The sequence below is a fragment of the Theropithecus gelada genome, chromosome 16, assembly GCF_003255815.1.
Source record: "Theropithecus gelada isolate Dixy chromosome 16, Tgel_1.0, whole genome shotgun sequence".
NCBI lineage: Eukaryota > Metazoa > Chordata > Mammalia > Primates > Cercopithecidae > Theropithecus > Theropithecus gelada.
Window position 1 is genome coordinate 14547577 of NC_037684.1, and position 27627 is coordinate 14575203.

The window sequence follows — 27627 nt, forward strand, 5'->3', positions numbered from 1 at the left end:
GTTAAAGCATCATGAATGCAAATTTGAACTCCAGAAAAGCAGAGCTTCCTCGTTCAGTCTGTGCCTTTCCCATGAGCAAGAGACTCCTAGGAGAGCCGGAGCCCATTAGGAAACCGTGTGGGAACTTACTCACAGGTTCCTTATTTTTTTTGAGATGGAGTTTTGCTCTTGTTGCCCAGGCTGGAGTGCAATGATGTGATCTTGGCTCGCTGCAACCTCCGCACCCCGAGTTTAAGTGATTCTCCAGCCCTTCCTCCCGAGTAGCTGGGATTACAGGCACCTGCCACCATGCCTGGCTAATTTTTTGTATATTTAGTAGAGATGGCCAGTCTGGTCTCAAACTCCTGACCTCAAGTGATCCACCCTCTTTGGCCTCCCAAAGTGCTGGGATTATAGGCATGAGCCACTGAGCCCGGCCGGGAACCCACAGGTTTTTTGGATAGTCTCTGAATATCATGCAACTCTTTTATTTTTTATCCAAAAAAAAAAAAAATGTATTTGACACAACGTCTTGCTGTGTTGCCCAGACTCGAGTGCAGTGGCAAGATCATAGCTCACTGCAGCTTCTAACTCCTGGGCTCAAGCGATCTTCCTGTCGCATGAGTCTCCCAAGTAGTTGGAACACAGGTGCCAGCCACCACACCTGTCTAATTTGGTTTGGTTTTGTTTTTTTAGAGATGGGGTCTTGCTATGTTGCCTACACTGGTTTTAAACTGCTGGCCTCAGGCAATCTTCCTCCCTTGGCCATTCAAAGTGCTGGGATTACAAGCATGAGCCACTGTGCACAGTTGAGATTTTTCGATTTAGTCTTTTTGTACATGGGATATTTTATTCATAGAATCCATAAATGGTAGGGAAATTTCTGAGTTCAGAGCAATACATATGATACAAAACTTGATATACAGACTAGTTTCTTAGCCGAACTGGAGGGGCTGGCTTTAGGTAATCCATGGACTCCCTGAAATTGGGGACACCATTGGAAACATGTGTGAGCTCAAAGGCAGTTTCCTATGATTTTCAGGCCTCAAAATGTCTCTTGGACTCAAAGATGCCTTAGGGCAGAGGACGTATGTACCCCCAGTATAGAATCTCAGACAGCGAAAGTCAGTAAACATTCGGCAGAAAAGTGACAAATTGAGTGCTCTGATGTGACTTTTTCATCAAGTCAATGTTCTTGGGATCTCTTGTACATGATAATCTCACTCTTGTAAAGTTTCATAGTTTCTGCTTACCCTAGTTTTCTTTCCCACCCTGTTCCCTCTCCTACCAGACTGGTCTCTGAAATGGGCATGTACAGAGGAGACCCCAACATGCTTTGTGTGGAGAGGACACAGCCTCTGCTGGGACAGGGAACAGAGGGATGCGGAGACCCTGATGATGCTTTTGGACAGTGGTCTGAGGTTGGGACAGTGGCAGGAGGTACCATCCATTCACCCAGGATCTCCAGGACAAGAGATCAGCTTGGCAGTTACATGTGTTTTTCTTCAAACTGGTTGCCAGGTTGGAATGACCGATGACATCAGAGATTCCAACCTTCCTGATTGGAAGGACTGGCCTCCGTTGGCGCCTGGGAGCTCAGGTGGACAACAGCATCTTCTCAGAGCTGTTCTCCACTCCTGACTTCTCCTAGCCTCAAGAATTGATAATACACTCTTCCGGGTCCTAGCAGAGTCCAGAAGGCGGCTTTGGACAGAACAGAGACTAGGTTCCGTGGGTTGGGACAGATTTTGGAAAGATCATGACCAGTTGTCAACCGCACCCCCAGGATGAGGAGCAGAGCCCCCAGCTGAGCACCTCGGGGTACCCCCGCCAGGAGGTGGTAGATAATGAAGTGTCGGGACCATCAGGTGAGGTGACTGGAGGAAGAAGAGGTGGGATAAGGTTGACTAAGATGAAGGAAGGGGGCTGGGTGCAGTGGCTCACACCTGTAACCCCAACATTTTGGGAGGCTGAGGCGGGCGGATCACCTGAGGTCAGGAGTTCACGACCAGCCTGGCCAACATGGTGAAATCTCATCTCTACTGAAAGTACAAAAATTAGCCAGGCGGTAGTGGTGCACGCCTGTAATCCCAGCCACTTGGGAGGCTGAGACAGGAGAATCGCTTGAGCCTGGGAGGAAGAGGTTGCAGTGACCCGAGATTGCGCTACTGCACTCCAGTCTGGGTGAGAGAGTTGGACACTGTCTCCAAAAAAAAAAGAAGGGTCAGAGGTCAGGAAGGAGAACCTGAGGAGGGTGTGTGGGAAGAATGGAGAAATTCAGGCCAGGTGCAGTGGCTCACACCTGTAATCCCAGCACTTTGGGAGGCCCAAGGCAAGCGGATCACTTGAGGCCAGGAGTTTGAGACCAGCCTGGCCAAAATGGTGAAACCCCGTCTCTACTAAAAGTACAAAAATGGGCATTATGGCAGGCACCTGTAATCTCAGCTACCTGAGAGGCTGAGGCAGGAGAATAACTGGACTCCGGGAGATAGATGTTGCAGTGAGCTGAGATTGCACCACTACACTCCAGCCTGGGTGACAAAGCAAGATTCTGTCTCAAAACAAAAAACACAACAAAACAAAAACAAAAATCAAAGGAGGGACTCAGAGAGCCAGGGATCAGGGAAGGACATGAGGAAGTGTTCTGAGGACACAGAGTCGGAATAATGGGGAGGGGAAGGAGCAGGACATGGGGTTGAGCAGAGGAGAAAGTCAGAAAGATGCCTTGGAGAAGCTAACAGTCTCTGAGGCTGGGGAGGATGGAGAGTGGTTTGGGGTTTGGGGTCAGGGTCTAAGGTGATCAGTTGCAGAAGCATTACACGGTGGCCTGGTTTCTTCACTCAGCCTCTGGGGTAGATCCCAGCCCCCCATGTAGGTCCCTTTGCTGGAAAAGGAAGAGGGAGTGGTCGGACAAATCTGAGGAGTCATTGGAGGAGGAGCCAGAGAAGGAGCTCGCCCATGAGCCTGAGGAGACCTGGGTGGTGGAGATGCTGTGTGGGCTCAAGATGAAGCTGAAGTTGAAGCTGAAGCAACAGCTAGTGTCGTCCGTGCTCCCTGAGCACCACGAGGACTTCAACAGGCTGCTTGGTAGGAGGACACCCCAGAGAGCACCTCCAATCCTGTTCTTCTAAAAAAGAGGCAACTTCCAATAACCACACTTTTCCAATGGGAAAAATATGCCCCCAGTGGGTGAGCTCTCCATGCGGGAGGACTCAGAAGTGATCACTCATGAGGGACGCTTAGGAGATGATAGAGGATTAGGCTGGGCTTGATAAAGGTTGGCACTTGGGACAAGAAAGCTTGGTTTTGGGCTGGGCGCTGTGGCTCACGCCTGTAATCCCAGCACTTTGGGAAGCCGAGGTGGGCGGATTATAAGGTCAGGAGATCAAGACCATCCTGGCTAACATGGTGAAACCCAGTCTCTACTAAAAATACAAAAAATTAGCTGGGCATGGTGGCGGGTACCTGTAGTCCCAGCTACTCGGGAGGCTGAGGCAGGAGAATGGCATGAACCCCGGAGGTGTTGCTTGCAGTGAGCCGAGATCGCATCACTGCACTCTAGCCTGGGTGACAGAGCGAGACTCCGTCTCAAAACAACAACAACAAAAAAAAAAAAAAAAAAAAGAGAAAGTTTGGTTTTGGGCCAGGTGTGTTGGCTGATGCCTGAGATCCCAGCACACTGGGAGGCTGAGGCAAGAGGATTGCTTGAACTCAGGACTTTGAGGCTGCAGTGAGCTATGACTGCACCATTGCACTCCAGCCTGCATGACAGAGCAAAACCCTGTTTCAAAAGAAAACCAAAGGCCGGGTGCGGTAGCTCACGCCTGTAATCCCAGCACTTTGGGAGGCTGAGGCAGGTGGATCACCTGAGGTCAGTTGTTCGAGACCAGCCTGACCAATATAGAGAAACCTCGTCAATACCAAAAATACAAAACTTAGCCGGGCGTGGTGGTGCACGCCTGTATTCCCAGCTACTTGGGAGGCTGAGACAGGATAATCACTAGAACCCGGGAGGTGGAGGTTGCTTTGAGCCAAGATAGCATCACTGCACTCCAGTCTGAGGGAGAGATTGAGACCCTGTGGCAAAAAAAAAAAAGAAAAGGACAGGTCCAGAAGTCAGGAAGGAGCACCTGAGGAGGTGTGTGGGAAGAATGGAGGGACTGAGGCAGGGTGCTGTGGCTCACACCTGTAATCCCAGTACTTTGGGAGGCCAAGGCAGGCAGATCACTTGAGGCCAGGAGTTAGAGACCAGCCTGGCCAACATGGCGAAACCCTGTCTCTACTAAAAGTACAAAAATGAGCTGGGTGTTATGACAAGCACCTGTAATCCCAGCTACTTGGGAGGCTGAGGCAGGAGAGTCACTGGAACCTGGGAGACGGAGGTTGCAGTGAGGAGAAGCCAGCAGTCTGTAAGGCTGGGGAGGATGAAGAGTGGTTTGGCGTTTTGGAGGGGGGAAGGAGAGGCTCATGGGGTTCAGCGAAGGAGAAAGACGGAAAGATGCCTTGGAGAAGCCAGCAGTCTGGGGGCTGGGGAGGATGGAGAGTGGTTTGGCATTTTGGGTCAGGCTCTAAGGTGATCAATTGCAGAAGCATTACACAGTGGCATGGTTTCTTTACTCAGCCCCTGGGGTAGATCCTAGTCCCCCACGTAGGTCCCTTTGCTGGAAAAGGAAGAGGGAGTGGTCGGACGAATCTGAGGAGTCATCAGAGGAGGAGCCAGAGAAGGAGCTCGCTCCTGAGCCTGAGGAGACCTGGGCGGCAGAGACGCTGTGTGGGCTCAAGATGAAGCTGAAGCGACGGCGAGTGTCATGCGTGCTCCCTGAGCACCACGAGACTTTCAACAGGCTGCTTGGTAGGAGGACACCCCAGAGAGCACCTCCAGTCCTGATATTCTAAAAAAGAGGCAACTTCCAATAACCACACTTTTCCAATGGGAAAAATATGCCCCCAGTGGGTGAGCTCTCCATGCGGGAGGACTCAGAAGTGATCACTCATAAGGGACGCTTAGGAGACAATAGAAGATTAGGATTAGGTCAGTGCTTGGGATAAGAAATCTTGGTTTTGGGCCAAGTGCAGTGGCTCACGCCTGAGATCCCACCATGTTGGGAGGCTGAGGCAAGAGGATTGCTTGAACTCAGGACTTTGAGGCTGCAGTGAGCTATGATGGCACCACTGCACTCCAGCTTGGGTGACAGAGCAAAACTCTGTCTCAAAAGAAAAAGCAAGGCCGGGCGCAGTAGCTCATACCTGTAATCCTAGCACTTTGGGAGGCCGAGGCTGGTGGATCACCTGAGGTCAGGAGTTAGAGACCAGCCTGACCAACATAGTAAAACCTGATCTCTACTAAAAATACAAAATTAGCTAGGCGTGGTAGCACACGCTTGTAATCCCAGCTACTCAGGGGACTGAGATGGGAGAATCGCTTGAACCCGGGAGGCTGAGGTTGCAGTGAGCTGAGATCGTGCCACTGCATTCCAGCCTGGCCCACAGAGCGAGACTCCAGCTCAAAAAAAAAAACAACAAAAAATAAATTTATAAAACAAAATCAAAAATCAAAGAAAGTGGCTTCAGCTGTACCCTCTAAAACTTATTGTCTCTTGCTGACTTTTCTAAACCTAAGTGTCTCCATCCGTAGAGGGGGATACCTAGGCCATGGTCACACCCTGATGTGACTGTCTCATGAGGAAATGATGGGAATTCCTTTATGACTGTGCAGTGGTCCCTCTGTGTCTGCTGGGAGGGCGTTCTGGCTTATTGCCAGCTCTACATCCTGTAGATTCTCACACCCAAGGCCTCCTTCGGCCTCTTCTCAGGCGAGTCTCAGAGCAGGAGCCTCTCTCCCTTGCCCAGTGAAAGTCATTCTCCCCTCTCCCATCCACCTCACTTGTGGCAGCAATCCTGAGATTTCCCTTAGGGAGACACACTTCTCCTTGCTGCCCTGCTGCTCCCACAGAAACCCTGTCCTGCTTCTCATGCTGACATCTGCTCTCTAATCACAGAGGATCCTGTCGTTAAAAGATTCCTGGCCTGGGACAAAGATCTGAGGGTGTCCGACAAGGTAAGGTTGTTCTCCACAGAACTGTGTTCCTGCTTCAATGCACTGCTGGGGGGAGGGCGCAGCTTCCAAACCCACAGTTCCTCTCCTCTCTCCCTCCAGCACTTCCCACCAGATGCTCCCACAGTCTTTTTCTTTTCTTTTTGTGAGACAGTCTCGCTCTGTTGCCCTGGCTGGAGGCAGTGTCTCAAACTTGGCTCACTGCAGCAGACGCCTCCTGGGTTCAAGGCGTTCTCCTGCCTCAGTCTTCCAAGCAGCTGGGATTACAATTAACCATGGCTGGCTAATTTTTGTGTTTTTAGTAGAGACGAGGTTTTGCCATGTTGACCTGGTTGGTCTTGAACACCTGACCTCAGGTGTTCCGCTCGCCTTGGCCTCCCAAAATGCTGGGATTACAGAAGTGAGCCACTGTGCCCCTCCAGCTCCCACAGTCTTGAGTCTTGGTGCCCACTTTTTTTTTTTTTTTTTTTTTTTGAGACAGTATCCAGCTGTGTTCCCCAGGATGGAGTAGAGTGGCATGATCGCAGCTCACTGCAGCCTCTAATTCCTGGGCTCATGCAATCCTCCTGCCTCAGCCTCCTGAGTAGCTGGGAGTACAGGCACATGCCATCATGCTTGAATAATTTTATACAAATGGTCTTGCTAAGTTGCCCAGGTTGTTCTCGAACTGCTGGGCTCATGTGATCCTCCTGTCTCAGCCTCTCAAACTACTGGGATCACAGGCTTGAGCTGCCACTCCCAGCTATTCTTGGTCTTTTTTTTTTATTTTGAGACGGAGTCTCGCTCTGTCGCCCAGGCTGGAGTGCAGTGGCGCAATCTCTGCTCACTGCAAGCTCTGCCTCCCGGGTTCACGCCATTCTCCTGCCTCAACCTCCCCAGCAGCTGGGACTATAGGCGCCCGCCACCACGCCCGGCTAATTTTTTGTGTTTTTAGTAGAGACGGGGTTTCACTGCGTAAGCCAAGATGGTCGAGATCTCCTGACCTTGTGATCCGCCCGCCTCGGCCTCCCAAAGTGCTGGGATTACAGGCGTGAGCCACAGTGTCCCGCTATTCTTGGTCTTTTTATGATTTGTCAGCATCTCCCTCAGGACACTGCTGGTCTCTTGCCAAGTGAATGAGTGGCCCCTGCCTCTCCTACAGGTCGTTTGGCAGTCAGGCCGCAGCCCTGAAGCTCCTGGCCCCTCTACTCTCAGCTCTTTGGGACAGTTCTCTGCCTGGCACACAAAAGACCCTCCTGACACCAGCCGACCTAGACACACCCGTTAAAAGATCCCATTGGAGCCCACCATCCTGGGAGCATCACCGACACCCCTTCCTCCGGTGATGGGAGGAATACTCCTCCACCCTGCAATTTCCACATGAGCACAGTCACGCCAACACTGAGGTCCCTTCTCTGATGGGCAGCCCCTCCCCACACCCCCATTCCACTATCTCCACGATCTTCCTCTCTCAAGATGTGACCTCTCCCTCTCTCTGTTTCTTTCTCTCCACCAGTATCTCCTGGCTATGGTGATAGCATATTTTAGCCGTGCTGGCCTCTTCTCCTGGCAATACCAACGCATTCATTTCTTCCTGGCTCTGTGAGTGGTTTGCTTCCTCCTATCAGTCAATATCCAATGCCCTGGGACAGCAGGGAAAGTGGGATTCCAGCCTTTCATTTATTCTTTCACCTATTTGTCCTCTTTACTCTGTGTACAGAAAAGAGAGGATTATACTATCTTGTTCTTAGACTGCTGTTTCTAAAAAGAAACTCAGCCTGGACGTGGTGGCTCATGCCTGTAATCCCAGCACTTTGGGAGGCTGAGGCAAACGGATCACTTGAGGTCAGGAGTTCGAGACTAGCCTGGCCAACATGGCGAAACCCCGTCTCTACTAAAAATAGAAAAATTAGCTGGGCATGGTGGTGTGCACCTGTAATCCAAGCTACTTGGGAGGCTGAGGCAAGAGAACCCCTTGAACCCAGGAGGCAGAGGTTGCAGTGAGCTAAGATTGAGCCACTGCACTCCAGCCTGGGCAATAGAGCGAGACTTTTTCTCAAAAAAAAAAAGAAAGCCAAAAAAACAAATTCCAATGCCAGTGTGCAAATAAAAGAATAAAACAAAAGGAACCATCAACCGCTAAGGGGAGAAGAAAAGGAGCAGAGGAGTGGACATGACGCTCCCCCCCGCAAGCAGACGTTTCTGGTTCTTCTCTCTCTCTCCTTCCATCAACTGCAAATGCCATCGACCTCCTCGAGGTTCCCATGACAGAGGCCACAGTTCAGGTCCCTCTTGCATCACTCTAATCCACTGTCAAATGCTCCCTGCTGGGGTCTCCTGGAGTCTCTCTCCAAGCCTTGGGGCTTCCTAGTGCAGCCTGAGCATCTTTCCAAAGCACAACGCCCTCACTGCCCACCTGAACAACTTCCTTAGCTGATGTCTTTCAAAATCAAGGCCAGGGTCCACAGTGCAAATTCCACCCTCTCTACAATCTCTACAACCAAACTGGCTCGCCATCTTGGTGTTTCCTGGCGTGGCTTCACAGCTCCTTTCAAATGCCCTCTACTCGACTTTGCATTTGTGTTTTCTGTCTGGGTGTTCCACACCCATGTGGTTCTGAAGTGAAGGACCCATTCCTTAAAGTCAGTTCACCCCACGGCCTCTGTGATGCCTTCCTTCATCTTCCAACTTTTGCATGCTCGTAGCTCTCCAGTTACATCCTATTACCATGTGACATTGGGATTAGGTCATCTGCCCTGATCACTCCCAGTCCCATTAGACTAGATGCCTGTAGAAGGCAGGGTTTGGCAAAATATCAATGTATTCAATTTATTTTACTTTTTTAGACAGACTTGCTCTGTCCCCCAAGCTGGAGTGCAGTGGTGAGATCATAGCTCACTGCAGCCTCCATATCCTGTACTCAAGTGATCCTACCACCTCAGCCTCCAGATTAGCTTTGACCACAGGTCTGTGCCACCACACCTGGACAGTTATTGATTGATTGATTGATTGATTGATACAGAGACTTGCTCTGCCTATTAGGCTAGAATGGAGTGGCCCAATCTTGGCTCACTGTAACCTCCTCCTCCTGGGTTCATGTAATTCTTGTGCCTCAGCCTTTTGCGTAGCTAGGACTAAAGGGTGCCTGTGCCACCACACCAGGCTGATTTTTGTATTTTTAGTAGGGATGGGGTTTCACCGTGTTGACCAGGCTGGTGTCATACTCCTGGCCTCAAGCGATCCACCTGGTTTAGCCTCCCAAAGTGCTGGGATTACAGGCATGAGTCACCACGTCCAGCGTGTTTTTTACATTTTTTATAGAGACGAGGGTCTTGCTATGTTGCCCAGATTCATCTGAAACTCCTGGCCTCAAATGATCCTGCTTCAGCCTCCCAATGTGCTGGGATTCCAGGAGTAAGCCACCACTCTTGGCCACCAGTTGGGTTTTTGTCTCCATCCTGAAGGAGTGGGAGATGCCCCTCAGCAGGTCTCTGTCCATCAGGGCCCTCCTGAGGAAGGCATGGCTCTGCAGGGTGGGTGCCAGTCCTGAGCTGAGGGCAGTCCCCTGCCCTCCTCTCTGGGAAGCTGACCTCAGCCGGAGGTCTCTCCTGGTGGTGCCCCTGAGCAGCAACCTGATTTCTGTCCCCAGCTACCTGGCCAATGACATGGAGGAGGACAACGAGGCCTCCAAACGAAACATCTTCTACTTCCTGTACGGGAAGAACCGATCCCAGATACCCTTGTTCCATAAGCTTCGGTTCCAGTTCTTCTGTTCCATGCGCTGCAGGGCTTGGGTTTCCCTGGAGGAGTTGGAGGAGGTGGGTGGGGCGTGGGGAGGTGGAGGAGGTAGGGAGGAATCGGATGGGCTGGAGGCTGGAAGCGGGGGGAGGGGTATCCTGGGGAGTCCCCATCTTCTTTTTTTTTTTGAGACGGAGTCTCGCGCTGTGTCACCCAGGCTGGAGTGCAGTGGCGCGATCTCGGCTCACTGCAAGCTCCGCCTCCCAGGTTCACGCCATTCTCCTGCCTCAGCCTCCGAGTAGCTGGGACTACAGGCGCCCGCCAGCACGCCCGGCTAGTTTTTTGTATTTTTAGTAGAGACGGGGTTTCACCATGTTAGCCAGGATGGTCTCGATCTCCTGACCTCGTGATCCACCCGCCTCGGCCTCCCAAAGTGCTGGGATTACAGGCTTGAGCCACCGCGCCCGGCCACGGGAGTCCCCATCTTCTTAAGGGGCATTTGTTTTTCCAGATCCAGGCTTATGACCCAGAGCACTGGGTGTGGGCACGAGATCGCGCCTGCCTTTCCTAGAGCACCAGGGACCATGGAGGCCTGAGGTCATCGGCCTGAGGGAAGGTACATCTGCATCCTTCAGGGTAAAGGCAGAATATTGGGGTCTATTTCGGAAATCCAAGGAACCCAATTGCTTGATCCGGCTTCGAGCCTGGGCAACATGGCGAGATTCCCTCTCCACAAAAATACAAAAATTAGTCAGGCGATGTGGGAGGAGGATCACTGGAGCCTGGGAGGTCGGGGCTGCACGGAGCCCTGATCCTGCCACTGCACTCCAGCCCAGGCAACAGAGTGAGACCCTGACTCAAAAATGATCATAAATACTGAGTTTGGGGAGGTTCATTATGATTGACGCACTTGAGTTACCGATTTGGGTCGAGGGTTCAGTGAAGCTTTGGTTTACATCTTATGCAGCTAACCACGGTGAGCAGAGCATGAGACTTCATCATGAGGAGGTAGGATTATGGATTAGGCTTCTGGACTCGGGGTTCGTGATGTTGTCACATTAGAAATGGATCTAGCGTGGTTACAAGTTTAGCTCTTAAGTGACACAAAAGGCCCCAGCTGTGATGAAGTCCAAAGCCACACTCTCTGAGGGTGCCCGACTCCCTGGGGAGACCCACCCAAAGTCCTTGCTATGAAGCAGATTACTGGGACTGACCTTGGGTGTATTAAATGAGTTTTGGAATCAGGGTCACCAAAGTGTGAGTTTCACAGTGGAACACGATGGTTCAGAAGCAGGCTACAGAATGAAGGACAGATGATAAAATTGGATTTCTCAATGGCTCTGAACTCTTGTTAGACTTGACGTGGGACGTGAATAACCTTCCTGTCTAGAGAGCTGCCTCCTTGAAGTGTGACATCCTCTCTCTCACTTCCAGAACACCGGGCCCAGGGGAGATGCGGATTTTCAGCAGGAACTTTATTCCAATGCTAATGGCAGACACCAGGAAGGAGGAGAGGAGCCATTTGTGCAGATCATCTAGAAGAACCTGGACTGTTCTAGATGGAGCTGAATAGAGTGATCACCGTTGTCCTCCTAGGACAAAGCGGGTACTTCTAGGAATCCACAGAGAACAGTGAGAAACCAGGGGTGTTCCTGGTTCCACCCCTTCCTGCAGCACCACCTCTCTTTTTTTATATTGCTGAATTCCAACCTCCCCGGGGCGGAACCTGGAGGTCTTGTTTCCTATGGACTTGGTTGCCACAGTCCAGGAGCATTTGAAGGCACAGTGCAGACACTCAGATTGGCACAGAATTCTTTGTAAAATATGAGTGCCATAGACTGTAACAGACAGCTTCGTGCACACTATGCATTTATTGGTTTGTTTGGAAAATGTTGTCCATCGAATTATTAATAGGTTTATTTCAAATAGTTTGGAAATTGTTGTACTTTTGAAAATATGCTGTTCCTGTAGGTTTTTTGATGAGAGTTATAGCTGTTATATATATATAATTTTCTTTTCATTTTAAGAGAGAATCCTTTTTATCCTAAATCTTTTATTATCTTTAAATTGTTTTCTGTATTATTATATGTGCCTCTAAAGCAAGTATACTTTTTATCTAGGATACTTACATAATAATCCCTTCTATTTATAGCTGTTGGTAGTTCTCCTAAGTTCCTGTCACAGAAATTTTTATTTGCTGTTTAGATTTGTGACTGAATTGTGAGAATTCAGTTGTGATTTTTAACATGTCTTAGATATATACTAACATGTCTAATATATACTATATATTTTATTGGTTTATTTTGAAAAAGATGGGCATAGAATTATTACTACATTTATTTTAAATATTTTAAAAATACTGATATTTTTGAATAGACACTGTTCCTATAAAGTTGTGAGATGGGTGTTATAGTTGCTATATATACATAAATATAATTTTGTTTTCCTTTTTAAGAGAGGATTCTTTTTATCCTAAAGCTTTTATCTTTAAATCTTTGTATCTGTTACTACATGTGCTGCTGAAGGGAGCACTCTTTTTATCTATGATACTTAATATATCTATTACACTTACAGCTACATGATAGTTCCTCTAAATTCTTATAAAAATAAATTTTTATTTGATGTTTACTGTATGTTTTTGAAATGTGAGAAATCAGATGTAATTTTTTACCTTGTATTGGCATGTCTGTATGTTACTTTAAAGAGGATGTGTGTTTTAAAGGAGGACATGAGCTGTGTGTTTTCAAGAGAACAATGCAGTGCGTCTCTTGGGGAAATGTAATAAAGATGAAGTTTTCTCGCCTTCACAGTGAGTGTGATCATATTGGTCTGGATTGATTATTTGCTGTCATGTGACATTTTTCCTTAATGGGGTTTTGGTTATTTGAACATATTAATTAGCTCTAGAAGATAATCCTGCATTATTTTTTATGTCGAAAAAAACATAACGGTGGGTGCAGTGCTCACACCTACATTTCCAGCACTTTTGGAAGTCATGGCGGGAGGATCACTTGAGGCCAAGAGTTTGAGGACAGCCTGGACAACATAGTATCAACATCTATTTTCAAAAAAAATTTTTAAAAAGAAAAATAATAGACGAGAAGGCCGATCCCAAGCTAGAGGTTTTGTCTGTTTTGGAGACAGAGTGGGAGGATCTCTTGAGCCCAGGAAGTCAAGGCTGCAGTGAGCCTTGATCATGCTACTGCACTCCAGCTTAGGTGACAGAGTAAGACTGAGTCTTAAAAGTAAATAAACAAATAAATAAAAATTAAAATAAATTAATTTCAGATAAAGCATGCATAATTATAGTATAAATATATTCCAAATGTCACATAGAACACAATTATATGAAAGAATTATTCATTGTTTATCTGAAATTCAAATTTAACTGGGCCTCCTTTTGTTTTTTTTTGAGAGGCACTTTCACTCTTGTTGCCCAGGCTTGAGTGCAATGGCGTGATCTCGGCTCACTGCAAGCTCCGCCTCCCGGGTTCAAGCAATTCTCCTGCCTAAGTCTCCCGAGTAGCTGGGATTACAGGTTCCCACCACCACACAGGCTAATTTTTGTAGTTTTAGTAGAGACAGGGTTTCACCACATTGGCCAGGCTGGTCTCAAACTCCTGACCTCAGGTAATCCACCAGCCTTGGCCTCCCAAAGTGCTGGGATTACAGGCATGAGTGACTGCCCCCAGCCCTGCCTTCTATTTTTATTTGCTAAATCTGGAAACTCTATCTTAAACTGATCAGATCTCTCTAGCATTTTCTCTGTTCCACATTATGCCTTACCTTTCTGGCGAGGGTGGTGGAGGAGGAGATGTAATTAGCTTGGACTGAAAGTGGGAGGCTTCTTTTTTTTTGAATAATCTTTTGGCTTTGGCTTTTAGCTTTCGTCTTCGTTGTTTGAACTTGGGCATGATTTCTGCAGAGAAATATTTTTACATTTTTAGTTGAAGAATAATATATACATATAGAAAGTACACAAATCTTTTTTTTTTTTTTTTTTTTTGAGACGGAGTCTCGCTCTGTAGCCCAGGCTGGAATGCAGTGGCCGGATCTCAGCTCACTGCAAGCTCCGCCTCCCGGGTTCACGCCATTCTCCGGCCTCAGCCTCCCGAGTAGCTGGGACTACAGGCGCCCGCCACCTCGCCCGGCTATTTTTTGTATTTCTTAGTAGAGACGGGGTTTCACTGTGTTAGCCAGGATGGTCTCGATCTCCTGACCTCGTGATCCGCCCATCTCGGCCTCCCAAAGTGCTGGGATTACAGGCTTGAGCCACCGCGCCCGGCCAAGTACACAAATCTTAAGTGTATAGTTCAATGAATTATCATACCATGAACACACCCTTGTAACCACCATCTTGATTAAGAAATAGGTCACTACCAGCATCCCAGAAGAGCCCTGAAGTAGGGGAAAATGTAAACCCAGATTTAAACTATCTCTGGAGAGATCTTGGTCTTGGCACTATATTATTCTCTAAGTTTGTTCTGCTTGTGTTGCTTTTCTTAAGTTAAATGAATTTTCCTTTCTTGATCGTAGCGAATATGGCTATAGTTGGGTTATAGTCAGTTATTAAAATAATATGTTGGTCAGGCATGGTGGCTCATGCCTGTAATCTCAGCACTTTGGGAGGCCAAGGTGGGCGAATCACCTCAGGTCAGGAGTTCAAGACCAGCCTGACCAACATGGAGAAACCCTGTCTCTACTAAAAATACAAAATTAGCCGGGCGTGGTGGTGCATGTCTGTAATCCCAGCTACTCGGGAGGCTGAGGTAGGAGAATCGCTTGAACTCGGGAGGCAGAGGTTGTGGTGAGCCAAGATCGCGCCATTGCACTCCTGCCTGGGCAACAAGAGTGAAAACTCCATCTCAAAAAAAAAAAAAATGTTTTTTACCGGCAGCATCTACTGAGCTGTGACAGGTGGAATTGGTAGTGAGATGAGGAAACAACATTAGCCATTTATTCAATACCCCTTTACTGTTAGGTATCTTCACATATATCTTTTTAGTTAACCCTTACTATCCTGCAAGGTATTATCCCTGACAAGGAGGATTTTTATTCCCATTTTTACAGAAGAATAAACTGAGGATAAAAAAGATTAGACAATCTATCAATGCAATGCAGTAAGTCCAGACCTATAAGTCTTCCATGTTCTTTCTAATACGCTGTGGTGTGACACTAGATTAAATAGGCAATATACTGTAAAATGAAATAACAATTACCCCAAATCAAAGACATGGGTATTTTAAAACAGTTATTTTATTTTTTGAGGCACAGTCTAGCTCTGTCACCCAGGCTGAAGTGCAGTGGCGTGATCTCGGCTCACTGCAACCTCCACCTCCCAGGTTCAAATGATTCTCCCGCCTCAGCCTCCCAAGTAGTTGGGACCACAGGCACTTGCCACCACACCTGGTGGCATAATCCCAAAGTGCTGGGATTACAGGCGTGGGCCTTAAAACAGTTATTTTAAAGCATTTAAAAACATCACTGGCTGGGTGCGGTGGCTCACATCTGTAATCCCAGCAGTTTGGGAGGCCGAGGTGGGCAGATCGCTTGAGGCCAGGAGTTCGAGACCAGCCTGGCCAACATGGCAAAACCCTGTCTCTATTAAAAATACAAAAATTAGCTGGGCATGGTGGCATGTGCCTGTGGTCCCAGCTACTGAGGAGGCTGAGGTGGGAGAATCACTTGAACTCGGGAGGCAGAGGTTGCAGTGAGCCGAGATCACGCCACTGCACTCCAGCCTGGGTGACAAAACAAGACTCCATCTGATGAATAAATAAATAAATAAATAAAATAAAATAAAATAAAATAAAAACATTACCTAGTAGAACAGAGGATACTAGAGGCTGGGAAAGGTGGGGAGGAAGGAGGGATAGGGAAAGATTTGTTAAAGGATACAAAATAGAGGCATTTGAAGCAGAGCAACTCCATCTTGAATAGGGGTTGGGTAAAATGAGGCTAAGACCTACTGTGCTGCATTCCCAGGAGGTTAGGCATTCTTAGTCACAGGATGAGATAGGAGGTTGGCACAAGATATAGGTCACAAAGGCCCTTCTGATAAAACATGATGCAGTAAAGAACCTGGCCAAAACCAAGAAAGCAATGAAAGTGGCCTCTGATAGTCCTTACTGCTCATTATACACTAGTTATAATACATTTGCATGCTAAAAGACACTCCCACCAGCACCAAGACAGTTTAAAAATGCCATGGTAATGTCTAGAAGTTATCCTATATAGTCTAAAGAGGGAAGGAACCCTCAGTTCTGGGAAATTCCTACCCTTTCCCCAGAAAACGCACGAATAATCCACCTCTTGTTTAGCATATAATCAAGATATAAGTATACTTAGTTGAGCAGACCATGCCACTGCTCTGCCTATGGAATAGCTGTTCTTTTATTCCTTTACCTTCTTAATAAACATGCTTGCACTTTATGGACTTGTCCTGAATTTTTTCTTGCATGAGGTCTAAGAGTCGTCTCTTGGGGTCTGGATTGGGACCCCTTTCCAGTAATAAAATTACAGCTAGATAGGAGGAATAAGTTCTAGTGTTCTGTGGCACCGTAGGATGACTATAGTTAACAATAATGTATTATCTAGTTTCAAATAGCTGGAAGGAGGGTATTGAATTTTACTAACATAAATAAATGATACATGTTGGAGATAATGGATATACTAACTACCCTGATCTATTAACTATACATTACATGTATCAAAACTTCACCATGTACCCCACAAATATGTGTAATTATTATTGGTCATTTTAAAAATAATCAAAATAAAATTTTTAAAAAATGGCAAGGCCACTTGATACAGTAACAGCAAATTAGGATCTGTCGAAATAAAGTGAATTTTTTATACAAATGTCGGGATATAATCAATAATTATCAAGAGAATAAAAGCTGCTTTGCACTTAAGAATGCAACAAATATTTTAATATAAATATATCTGTTCTTTCTAAGATGCTATACACACTAATATGCTATACACTAACATATATCTATATAAGTATATATCATAATGATCAATTTAAATGTATTACCATTAAATATATGTTACCATTATCTTGATTGTGACCAAGTGAATATTTTGGAAACCTTTAATAAAAGGGTCCTTCTTGCTATGGTACAAAATGAAAAAACAAAACAAAAACATTATCTAGTATATTCACATTTCAATCTGGATCCCTTTCTGAAGAAAATTAAGTCACAGCTTAATTTTGAGCTGAAGTTCCAGAAAGGCTTTGCTGCTTTTAGTTGTTGCTACTTGAGGAACAAAGATGTTGTTATTCAAGTAGCAGAACTGAAAACGATCTCAAGGCCTGGGCCTCCTTCCCTTCAAACTCAGATTTGAATGGGAACAATTGGCCTTTAAAATACACATTCATTCCACTTCTGTTCACTCAGTAACCTTTCAGCACTTGGTATGCAGCACTATACTTGCTCAGCTCTCAGATTCCACTGGCCCACGAACCCCGACTACCCTGCTGCAGGTTGTAAAAACTGAGCACTGGCTTGGTTCCATGACTTGCAGAGGGCACCCCTAATGGCAAATGGCGGCAATGCATACATGGACAGCCCTTCTAGAAATAGAGATTCCTGATAACATCTAATTGGACTAACTATCAGGTCCCAATTTGACAAGGTGCTTTTCTTAATTGTCCTTAGGGGCTTAGAAAACACACCAAAACATAGTTGGCTGCCTTCACCTTTATTATATCACTTTTTCTTCCTGCTGAAATAATGAAGGAAGGTGAAGCAGGGATTATTAAACACAAGGGATGTCTAAAGGATTTTTTTTTTTTTTTGAGACAGAGTTTTGCTCTTGTTGCCCAGGCTGTAGTACAAGAGTGCGATCTTGGCTCACTGCAACCTCTGCCTCCCGGGTTCAAGCGATTCTCCTGCCTCAGCCTCCTGAGTAGCTGGGATTACAGGCATGCACTACCACGCCCAGCTAATTTTGTATTTTTAGTAGAGACTGGGTTTCTCCATGCTAGTCAGGCTGGTCTCGAACTCCCGACCTCAAGTGATCTGCCTGCCTTGACGTCCCAAAGTGCCAGGATTACAGGTGTCAGCCACCGCGCCCAGCCCTGACTTTTTCTTTAACTTAAAACAACACAAGCCTGTAGTCCCAGCTATTCAGGAGCTGAGCTGGGAGGATCACATGAGCCTAGGAGTTTGAGGCTGCAGTGAACTATTATTGTGCCACTGCACTCCAGCCTAGGCAACAGAGGGAGACCTTGTCTCCAAAACAAACAAACACATAAACAAACAAAACAAAACCAGGCCAGACGTGGTGGCTCATGCCGGTAATCCCAGCACTTTGGGAGGCCAAGACAGGCAGATTACGAGGTCAGGAGATCAAGACCATCCTGACTAACACGGTGAAATCCTGTCTCTACTAAAAATACAAAAAAATTAGCTGGGCGTGGTGGCGGGCGCCTGTAGTCCCAGCTACTCGGGAGGCTGAGGCAGGAGAATGGTGTGAACCTGGGAGGCAGAGCTTGCAGTGAGCTGAGATTGCGCCACTGTACTCCAGCCTGGGTGACAGAGCGAGACTCCGTCTCAAAAACAAAATAAAAAAAAACAAAACAGAAAACAAAACAAAAACCACAAGATAAAAATACTCTGATGAAGATACTTAGGAGAGCCTCCTAGAAAGGAGCGATCTTGTGGCTGCCTGAAGAAAAAAGGTTACATTTCATCAAATCTATGGTCAGGGACTTCTTTTTTTTTTTTTTTTTGAGACAGGTCTTGCTCTGTGGTGCGGGCTGGAGTGCAGTGGCATGATCTTGGCTCACTGCAGCCTCCTCCTTCCAGGTTCAAGCGATTCTCCTGCCTCGGCTTCCAGAGTAGCTGGGATTACAGGCATGCGGCACCGTGCCCGGCTAATTTTTAAAATTTATTTATTTTTAGTAGAGATGGGGTTTCATTATGTTGGCCAGGCTAGTCTTGAAGTCCTGTATGGTCAGGACCTTCTATAGACAAATGCCACTGGAAACTTCTATCTAAGGCTGAGTCCACTGGTTGGGAGCCCTAGAATCTGAAATTTCCCTATCATCCTCCTTTTCTTTGGCTTCCATCTGACCCTTCACAGTCCTCCCCTATTCTGTTTCTGTTGCCCAGGCTGGTCTTAAACTCCTGTGCTCAAGCAGTCCTCCTACCTCAGCCCCTCAAAGTGCTGGGATTACAGAAATGAGCCACCACACCCGACCCCATCATAGAATTCTATATTAGGCCAAACTTTCAGTCAGGTGTGAGAAAATAATTAAGACAAAAGATATGAATTTTCAGGATAATGGTGATAAAAAATCTAGGGGAAACAGCTTTGCAGCAAGCTTAGGACGGGGGTCAACAAACCTTTTTTGTAAAGAGCCAGAAAGTAAATATTTCAGGTTTTGCAGGCCATATGGTCTCTGCTGCAACTGCTCAACCCTGCCAGGGTAGCACCAAGGGAGTCATAGACAATACTCAAGCAAAGGAGCTGTGTCTAGTAAAATTTTATTTATGACTGAAATTTGAATTTCATATACTTTTCTTTTTTTCTTTTTCTTAAGACGGAGTCTCACTCTGTCGCCCAGGCTGGAGTGCAGTGCATGATCTCGGCTCACTGCAGCCTCCACCCACCCCCCGAGTTCAACTGACTCTCCTGCGTCAGCCTCCTGAGTAGTTGGGATTACAGGCACCTGCCACCGTGCCAGGCTAAGTTTTGTATTTTTAGTAGAGACAGGGTTTCACCATCTTGGCCAGGCTGGTCTGGATCTCCTGACCTCGTGATCCATTTCCCTTGGCCTCCCAAAGTGCTGGGATTATAGGCATGAGCCACCGTGCCCGGCTGAATTTCATATACTTTTCATGTGTCACAAAATATTGTTCCTCTTTTGATTTTTTTAACTGTTAAAAGTTATAAATCATTCTTAGCTCACAAGCTCTACAAAAACAGTAATTTGCTGACCTGAGGCTCACAGCCAATGAAGACTGGCGCAGGAGGACAGGACAGAGAGCTTCAGCAACAATGTCTCTAAGGAAAAACGGAAATAGATAAACTACCTAGTGTGTTGGACCATTCTGAGCAGAGTTTTACTGTTCTGGAAACTTGTGGCCAAATTGCTGGTAAGTGCTTGAAAAAAATAAGCATATAAAAAATAGCTAGGAAAAAAGTTGTATAAGGAAGGAAATGTAATCTTAGTAGCACTAAATGTTAAGCTGTTAAACAATATTTAAACTATAAGCATCCCCTGGGCTTGGTGGCTCACACCTATAATCCTAGCACTCTGGGCGGCCGGGAGGCAGGAGGATCACCCGAGGTCCTGAGTTTGAGACCAGCCTGGCCAACAGGGTGAAAGCCTGTCTCTAACAAAAATATAAAATTTAGCCAGGTGTGACGGCATGTGGCTGTAGTCCCAGCTATCTGGGAGGCTGAGCCAGAAGAATCTCTTGAACCAGGGAGGCGGAGCTTGCAGTGAGCCGAGATTGTGCCACTGCACTCCAGCCTGGGCAACAGAATGAGACTCCATCTAAAAAAAAAAAAAGTATAAGCATTGACTATTTATTTAACCAAAAACGATGATGTAGGTATACTGGGAAGAAGGAGAGAACGTGGACCAGGTGTGGTGGCTCATGCCTGTAATCCCAGCACTTTGGGAGGCTGAGGCAGGCAGATCACCTGAGGTCAGGAGTTCGAGACCAGCCTGACCAACATGGAGGAACGTCGTCTCTACTAAAAAATACAAAAATTAGCCAGGCGTGGTGGCGCATGCCTGTAATCCCAGCTACTCGGAGGCTGAGGCAGGAGAATCGCTTGAACCCAGGTGGCAGAGGTTGCGGTGAGTCAAGATCGTGCCATTGCACTCTAGCGGGGGTAACAAGAGTGAAACTCTATCTCAAAAAAAAAAAAAAAAAAAAAAAAAGAAGAAGAGAAAGTGAGTGGAAGTCAGTATTTGTTTAAATTTATATAGTGTCTAAACTTGAAAAAAAATCATGAAATAATAGTATGGGCCGGGCACAGTGGCTCAAGCCTGTAATCCCAGCACTTTGGGAGGCCGAGAGGGGCGGATCACGAGGTCAGGAGATCGAGACCATCCTGGCTAACCCGGTGAAACCCCGTCTCTACTAAAAGAATACAAAAAACTAGCTGGGCAAGGTGGCGGGCGCCTGTAGTCCCAGCTACTCGGGAGGCTGAGGCAGGAGAATGGCGTAAACCCGGGAGGCAGCGCTTGCAGTGAGCTGAGATCCGGCCACTGCACTCCAGCCTGGGCGACAGATCGAGACTCCGTCTCAAAAAAAAAAAAAAAAAAAAAAAAGAAATAATAGTATGAATGTTACTTAGAAATACAGAGGTAAATACCAGAAGAAATAATTACAAGACTTAATAGTGTTGCCTCTGACAATTGGGAGTCAGGATTACAGAGGGGTGGTTTAAACTGGACTGCCATTTTTTTTCATTGTTTCTTTCTAATTATAATAAGGCTTGTATTGTATTTGACTTTTAAACTTTGGTATGTACCATTAGCTGGAAAGGTTGAGTACCACCATTCTGAAACAGGGCCATCTCTTTCTAGTCCTTTCCTGGTGGTTGTTCCAGTGTCTATGCATTCAAATTTCTAAAGAGTCCTACACAAGCCAATGTTTGTCATTTTGGGAATTATTTTTCAATGAAAAAAATGTCTAGGAACTAAATCATGTTTTCTTCTCTCTCTCTCTCTCTCTCTCTGTGTGTGTGTGTGTGTGTGTATGTGTGTGTCTGACTTGGGTTATTAGTGCTTCTATCTAATCTCCTATCTAATCTCCTTCTAATTAAATACAGTAATTGGCACATGCAGAGGATTAAGGAACTATGCCAAATCTGTCAGGGTAGAAAGATGCAGTCTGAGATAACTCCTAGATAGTTAGTTGTTCCATCCAAAAATAATCACAGGTCTTGCGAAAGTGGAGAATAGCAAATTTCTACCTTAGTCAGAACAAGAACACAAAAAAGTAAGATTTGTTTTAGTATCATTACTTAATTAAAAGCATTAGGTACTTTCCAGAGGATAATTGACTAAATTGAAAGAGTATATAGCAATCTTCCTTTAGTTTAAAATACATACCCCTTTCCAAAGGGGTAATGAGACCTACAAATTATTTTTGCTGGATTAGGTGGGATTTTAATTGTTAACATTGGATACAAGCTCATTCTTTTGTGATTCCTTAAAGCATTTTTCCTTTTGTTTTCAGACAGGGTCTTGCTCTGTTGCCCAAGCTGGATTGCAGTGGTGTGATCTCAGCTCACTGCAGCTTTGACCTCCTGGACTCAAGCAATCCTCCTGCCTCAGCCTCCTGAGTAGCTGGAACTATAAAGGCGCACCACCATGCCCAGCCGGTTTTTGTATTTTTAGTAGAGACAGGGTTTCACTATGTTGCCCAAGCTGGTCTTGAACTCCTGAGCTCAAGCAATTTACTGGCCTTGGCCTCCCAGAGTGGTGAAATTACAAGTGTGAACCACTGTACCCGGCCCCCTGTTTTGTGTGTGTGTGTGTTTTTGTGTGTGTGTGTGTGTGTGTTTTTTTGAAATGGAGTCTCACTCTGTTGCCTGGCCGGCCTGGAGTGCAATGGCATGATCTCAGCTCACGGCAACATCTGTCTCCTGAGTTCAAGCGATTCACCTGCTTCAGTCTCCCGAGTAGCTGGGACTACAGGCACACACTACCACGCCCAACTAATTTTTGTATTTTTTTTTTTTTTTGAGACGGAGTCTGGCGCTGTCGCCCAGGCTGGAGTGCAGTGGCCGGATCTCAGCTCACTGCAAGCTCCGCCTCCCGGCTTCACGCCATTCTCCGGCCTCAGCCTCCCGAGTAGCTGGGACTACAGGCGCTGCCACCTCGCCCGGCTATTTTTTGTATTTCTTAGTAGAGACAGGGTTTCACCGTGTTAGCCAGGATGGTCTCGATCTCCTGACCTCGTGATCCGCCCATCTCGGCCTCCCAAAGTGCTGGGATTACAGGCTTGAGCCACCGCGCCCGGCCAATTTTTGTATTTTTAGTAGAGATGGGGTTACTAATTTTTGTATTTTTAGTAGAGATGGGGTTTCACCATGTTGGCCCAGCTGGTCTTGAACTCCTAACTTCAGGTGATCACCTGCCTAAGCCTCCCAAAGTACTAGGATTACAGGCATGAGCCACCGTGCCTGACCTATGTATTTTTTAAACTAATTTTTTTCTTACACTGCTTTCTCAAATAATCTGAAAAACCATTAGAAACATAAACATATAGGCCAAGGGCGGAGGTTCATGCCTGTAATCCCCCACACTTTGGGAGGCTGAGGTGGAGGTGGGAGGATCTCTTTAGCCCAGGAGTTTGAGACCACTCCGGGTAACATAGTGAGAGTCCCAACTCTACGACAAAAAAAAAAGAAAAAGCCTGGCATGGTGGCCCACCTATAGTCCTAGCCACTCTGAAGGCTGAGGCGGGAGGCTCATGTGAGCACAGGAGTTTGAGGCTACACTAGTGACCCATGACTGCGCCACTGTACTCCAGCCTGGAAGACGGAGCCAGAAACTGTTTCCAAAAAAAAAAAAGAAAAAAAAACCCATAAATATCCTAAATAGTTCTATGATCTCTAGAAATTACTCTCATTTTTGCTTACATCCTCTTTCATTAAGAAAATATTTCTAGGCTAAGGAACCAGAAAACTGGTACATCTGGAGCTCTTGATAACAAATCAAACAATAATAAAGGACATATTATAGGCCAGGCACGGTGGCTCACGCCTGTAATCCCAGCACTTTGGGAGGCCGAGGCTGGTGGATCACTTGAGGTCGAGTTCGAGACCAGCCTGGCCAACACAGTGAAACCCTGTTTCTACTAAAAATATAAAAATTAGAATGAGGCTCAGTCTTAAGAAAACCCCCCAAACCAAAACCAAAACCAAAACCCAAACCAACAAAAAACAAGAGAAATTATACTGTAGGGGTTAAGGATGAGGACCAGGGAGTTATACTGCATAGGTTCAAACCATGGCTGTACTATACTGTCGTAAGTTATTATTTATGACCTTCAAGAGATTCTTAGTCTTTCTGTGTCAGTTTCCTCCCCTGTGAAATAATAATATTAACAGGAACTTGCTTCAGAGTTTTGAGGAGTACATGAGTAAATCATGTAAAGTATTTACAGTGCCTGGCAGGCAATAAGTTTTATTGTTATCATTATTATTCCTTGATTCTTTTTTTTTTTTTTTTTTTTGCTGCTTGAGATTACTATATCAGATTTTTTAAAATACAGAAGTTTAATTCAACAACATATAGTGATAACTTGCTATGAAGATGAATAAGACACATTCCTGCTCTCCAAGAGTTTATAGTGGGAAGAGATGGGTAAGCAGAAAGTAAACAGGTATACAATATGATATGGGTTATGATGGGATATGTATATGATATTAATGGAGAAATAAAGCAAGGGTACATAATTCTCCTATAAGGGTTGAGGTTTTTGGAAAATGTTTTGCCTAAGCTGAGCTTTGATGAAGGGGCTAGGTTAAGGTGGGCCTGGGAAGGAGTCATTCCATCAGAGGGAATAACATGGAAACATTTCACAAAAAGGTATGTCAGGGGATTCAGACAAGACTCAGTGTGACTAAAGTGTATCCTGTAACATAAAGTTTTGTCAGGGAGCAATAAGTGATGAAGCTGGAGGGTGGATAAGGACCAAGACATCAAAAACAATAATGGATTTTAAGCAGATAACTGTCATGCTCATATTTCCTCTTTAGAAAGAACGGTTTGGCAGCATTGTGGAAGTTGGATTTATGGGACCATGACTGAAGGCAAAAAGTCCACTTACAAACCTATTGCAACTGTGTAGGGGATAAGGACCTGATTATAGGAGTGACAGTAGGGTATCTAAAGACATCTAACTGCTTGTGTTCTATGTTCAAAGTCAGAAGTTCAGGGGAAAGATACTAGAGAAATACTGTACTCATAAGAGTATAGATGGCTAGAGAAAATAACACTAGAAATGGGTGAAATTACCCAGAGAAATATGTGGAGTGAAAAGATCTGTGAGCTGACTACCAAACTTTAAGAAACACCATGTATAAGGAGTGGGTAGAGAAAGAAATAGAAAAGACAAAGCCAGGAAGGTGAAAAGACTGCAGAGACAATGGAGCTCCTATTGGAGTAGAGGCTTATAAAAAAAAAAAAAAAAGAGGGTGTGGAAGGCTGGGCGCAATGCCTCACACCTGTAATCCCAGCACTTTGGGAGACTGAGGTGGGTGGATCATCTGAGGTCAGGAGTTTGAGACCAGCCTGACCAACAGGGTGAAACCCTGACTCTACTGAAAATACAAAAATTAGCCAGGCGTGGTGGAGTGTGCCGTAATCCCAGCTACTCCGGAGGCTGAGGCAGAAGAATCACTTGAACCTAGGAGGCGGAGGTTGCAGTAAGCCAAGATCATGCCACTACGCTGGGTGCACGCCACACCTGGGTGTGGGCCAATGTGAGTATGAATCAGAGATATTTCTCTGATTAATTTACCCTGTCTCTTCTCCTTACCATCCCCCTCCTTTCTGTCCTCTAACTTCAGTTGCCTTCACCATTTTTGTCTTTCACTATTATCTATTTTCCTTTACTGTTTTTACTTAGAAAAATTTCAAGCTTTCAGGAAATAAAAAATTTACAATAGTATAATAAGCACTCATATACAATTCACCTAGATTTACCAATTGTCAATTGCCGTCTTTGTACACACACTCTTTCTGTATGTATGTACAGATAGATACATATATAAATTTTTTAAGGTTTTGATTGAATAGATTTAGTTGCAGACATCATGATACTTTACTCTTAGATACTTTAGCTTTTGTTTTCTAATATAAACATGGAAATTTTCTGACAAAACCACAATCACAGTCAGGAAATTTAACCTTGTTATGATATGATCTAATGAACAGCCCATATTAGGATTGCCCCAGTTGTCTCATTATCCCTTATAGATTCTCCCATCCTGGTTCCACAACACATTTAGCTGTAGTATCTAGTATCTCTTTAGTCCCCTTTAATTCATAACAATTCTCCAGCTTTTTTTATTTATGTATTTGCTTCTTCATATTTATAATTTTGAAGAGTCCAAGTCAGTCGTTTTGGAGAATGTGCCTTAGTTTGGGTTTGTCTGACTGTTCCTTCAATGATTCTCCTGCCTTCAGTCTTTCTCCTTGCCAGTTCATTTTCCACATTGTTACCAGAGCTGATACTTTAAAACAAAATGAGATCTAGATATTCCCTTGCTTAAAAGTATTTGAAGGTTCCTTTACTCACAAAATTAAATTCCTTAGCACGCCTTTCAAAGCTTTTCACAACTTACCTGTAATAGCCCTCTGCCATTAGAGCCTTCATCTCTTCTAGTGACTAGCGGTTAGTACTTCCAGGTATACTACACCAAATACTTTCTGTTTCTTTCTATCAGCCTTTCCTTCTGTTTGGAGTATCCTCCTCCAAGTCAACTTATACCTATCCTTCAAGATTCTGTTACTTTATCTTATAGATACTAGTTGAGTGCTTATAATCCACCAAGTACTATGCTAGGTGCTGGCATACAATCCTGAACAATACCAACATAATCTTTGTCCTTCTGGATTTTTTTTTTTTTGGGACAGAGTCTTGCTCTATCACCTGGGCTGGAATGCAGTAGCTTGATCTCGGGTCAATGCCACCTCCGCCTCCTGGTTCAAGCGATTATCCTGCCTCAGCCTCTTGAGTAGCTGGGATTACAGGGGCGTGCCACCACACCTGGCTAAGTTTTGTATTTTTAGTAGACATGCGATTTTGCCATATTGGCCAGGCTGGTCTTGAACTCCTTACCTCAAGTGATCCACCCGCTTTGTCCTCCCAGAGTGCTGGGATTACAGGTGTGAGGCACCGTGCCCAGCCACCTTACAGAATTTATACTGGCTGAAATGTCATCTCTTTTGCACTTCTATAGCACTTTATACACACCTTTATTATAAAATGTATTACATTTCATTGTAATTTTTGCTTGTATGCTTTTCATCCTGCTGGACTGTTATCCCAGCATCTTGAATACAGCAGGAGCTAAATAATATTTCATTCAATAAAGAATGAAAAGAAGCATTCCTGCTAAGTGTTAGTTAGCAAGTGTTATTTTAGTTAAGGAATATGTTCTAATATTGTCAAATTCTCTTGGTTAGGGAGGTTTTTATTTCTTCATATCATACCACATCTTCATATGGCTAAAAGATGGGTCTAAAGCTATTTTCCAATAGGAAGTAAATAATACAGTAAGAATCACAGTCTTTTGCAGGAGTTGGCGCTGCTGCTTCTGTTACAACTCCTTCCAATGATATGAAAAGTTGTTTGCGGCCGGGCGTGGTGGCTCACGCCTGTAATCCCAGCACTTTGGGAGGCCGAGGCAGCTGGATCACGAGGTCAGGAAATCGAGACCATCCTGGCCAACAGGGTGAAACCCCGTCTCTACTAAAAATACAAAAATTAGCCAGGCGTGGTGGCGGGCGCCTGTAGTCCCAGCTACTCAGGAGGCTGAGGCAGGAGAATCGCTTGGACCCGGGAGGCGGAGGTTACAGTGGGCCGAGATTGCGCCACTGCACTCCAGCCTGGGCCACAGAGTGAGACTTCGTTACAAAAAAAGAAAAAAAAAAAAAGAAAAGAAAAGTTCTTTGTTCTGGGGTACTTTCAAAGCTGTGGCAGCAACGGAAGTGGCTGTTGCATTTCCTTGCCATCTTCCTAAAACACATTTTTATGGAGGTCTCTTGCGCTCCTCCACACATAGCCTTCAATTACTTAATTTCCATTACCAGTTCAACTGATTCTTCTTGAACACCCATAACACTATTTCTGGGTACTTGCTTTTTAAAAATTTTATGTTTTATG

At 45.6% G+C, this 27627-nt stretch overlaps 2 protein-coding genes across 5 annotated transcripts in view; one reads left to right on the top strand and one right to left on the bottom strand.

The window, feature by feature from the left end:
• The window catches only part of PRR11 (proline rich 11), a 44578-nt gene that overhangs the window by 15994 nt on the left and 957 nt on the right, over window positions 1–27627 (bottom strand). The window contains exons 2-3 of one of the 2 annotated variants that reach the window (XM_025363358.1): window positions 19703–19768; window positions 13538–13670 (exon numbers count right to left, since the gene is read on the bottom strand). In XM_025363358.1, coding sequence (XP_025219143.1) covers window positions 13538–13665 — 128 coding nt within the window. In that variant the 5' untranslated portion in view covers window positions 13666–13670; window positions 19703–19768. The remainder of the gene's footprint in view (window positions 1–13537; window positions 13671–19702; window positions 19769–27627) is intronic. The other variant, XM_025363357.1, reaches the window with a different exon arrangement.
• On the top strand, window positions 44–10322 carry LOC112610060 (speedy protein E6). Of its 3 annotated transcripts, XM_025363364.1 has the most exons (7): window positions 1692–1847; window positions 2824–3066; window positions 4601–4831; window positions 5979–6037; window positions 7530–7615; window positions 9663–9831; window positions 10263–10322. In XM_025363364.1, exons 1-7 carry the CDS (start codon window positions 1739–1741, stop codon window positions 10320–10322), a joined length of 957 nt encoding a protein of 318 aa, XP_025219149.1. In that variant the 5' UTR covers window positions 1692–1738. The 3 variants fall into 3 exon arrangements, with proteins under 3 accessions (XP_025219147.1, XP_025219148.1, XP_025219149.1); XM_025363362.1 differs by lacking the exon at window positions 4601–4831 and having other exon boundaries at window positions 44–1847; XM_025363363.1 differs by lacking the exon at window positions 2824–3066 and having other exon boundaries at window positions 44–1847.

Bases quoted from the DNA above. Each gene is read 5' to 3' on its own strand.
- LOC112610060 (XM_025363364.1), top strand. From the start codon at position 1,739: ATGACCAGTTGTCAACCGCACCCCCAGGATGAGGAGCAGAGCCCCCAG. The intron at 6,038-7,529 runs GTAAGGTTGTTC...TCTCTCCACCAG, and splicing joins ATCTGAGGGTGTCCGACAAG to TATCTCCTGGCTATGGTGAT. The intron at 9,832-10,262 runs GTGGGTGGGGCG...TTGTTTTTCCAG, and splicing joins CCCTGGAGGAGTTGGAGGAG to ATCCAGGCTTATGACCCAGA.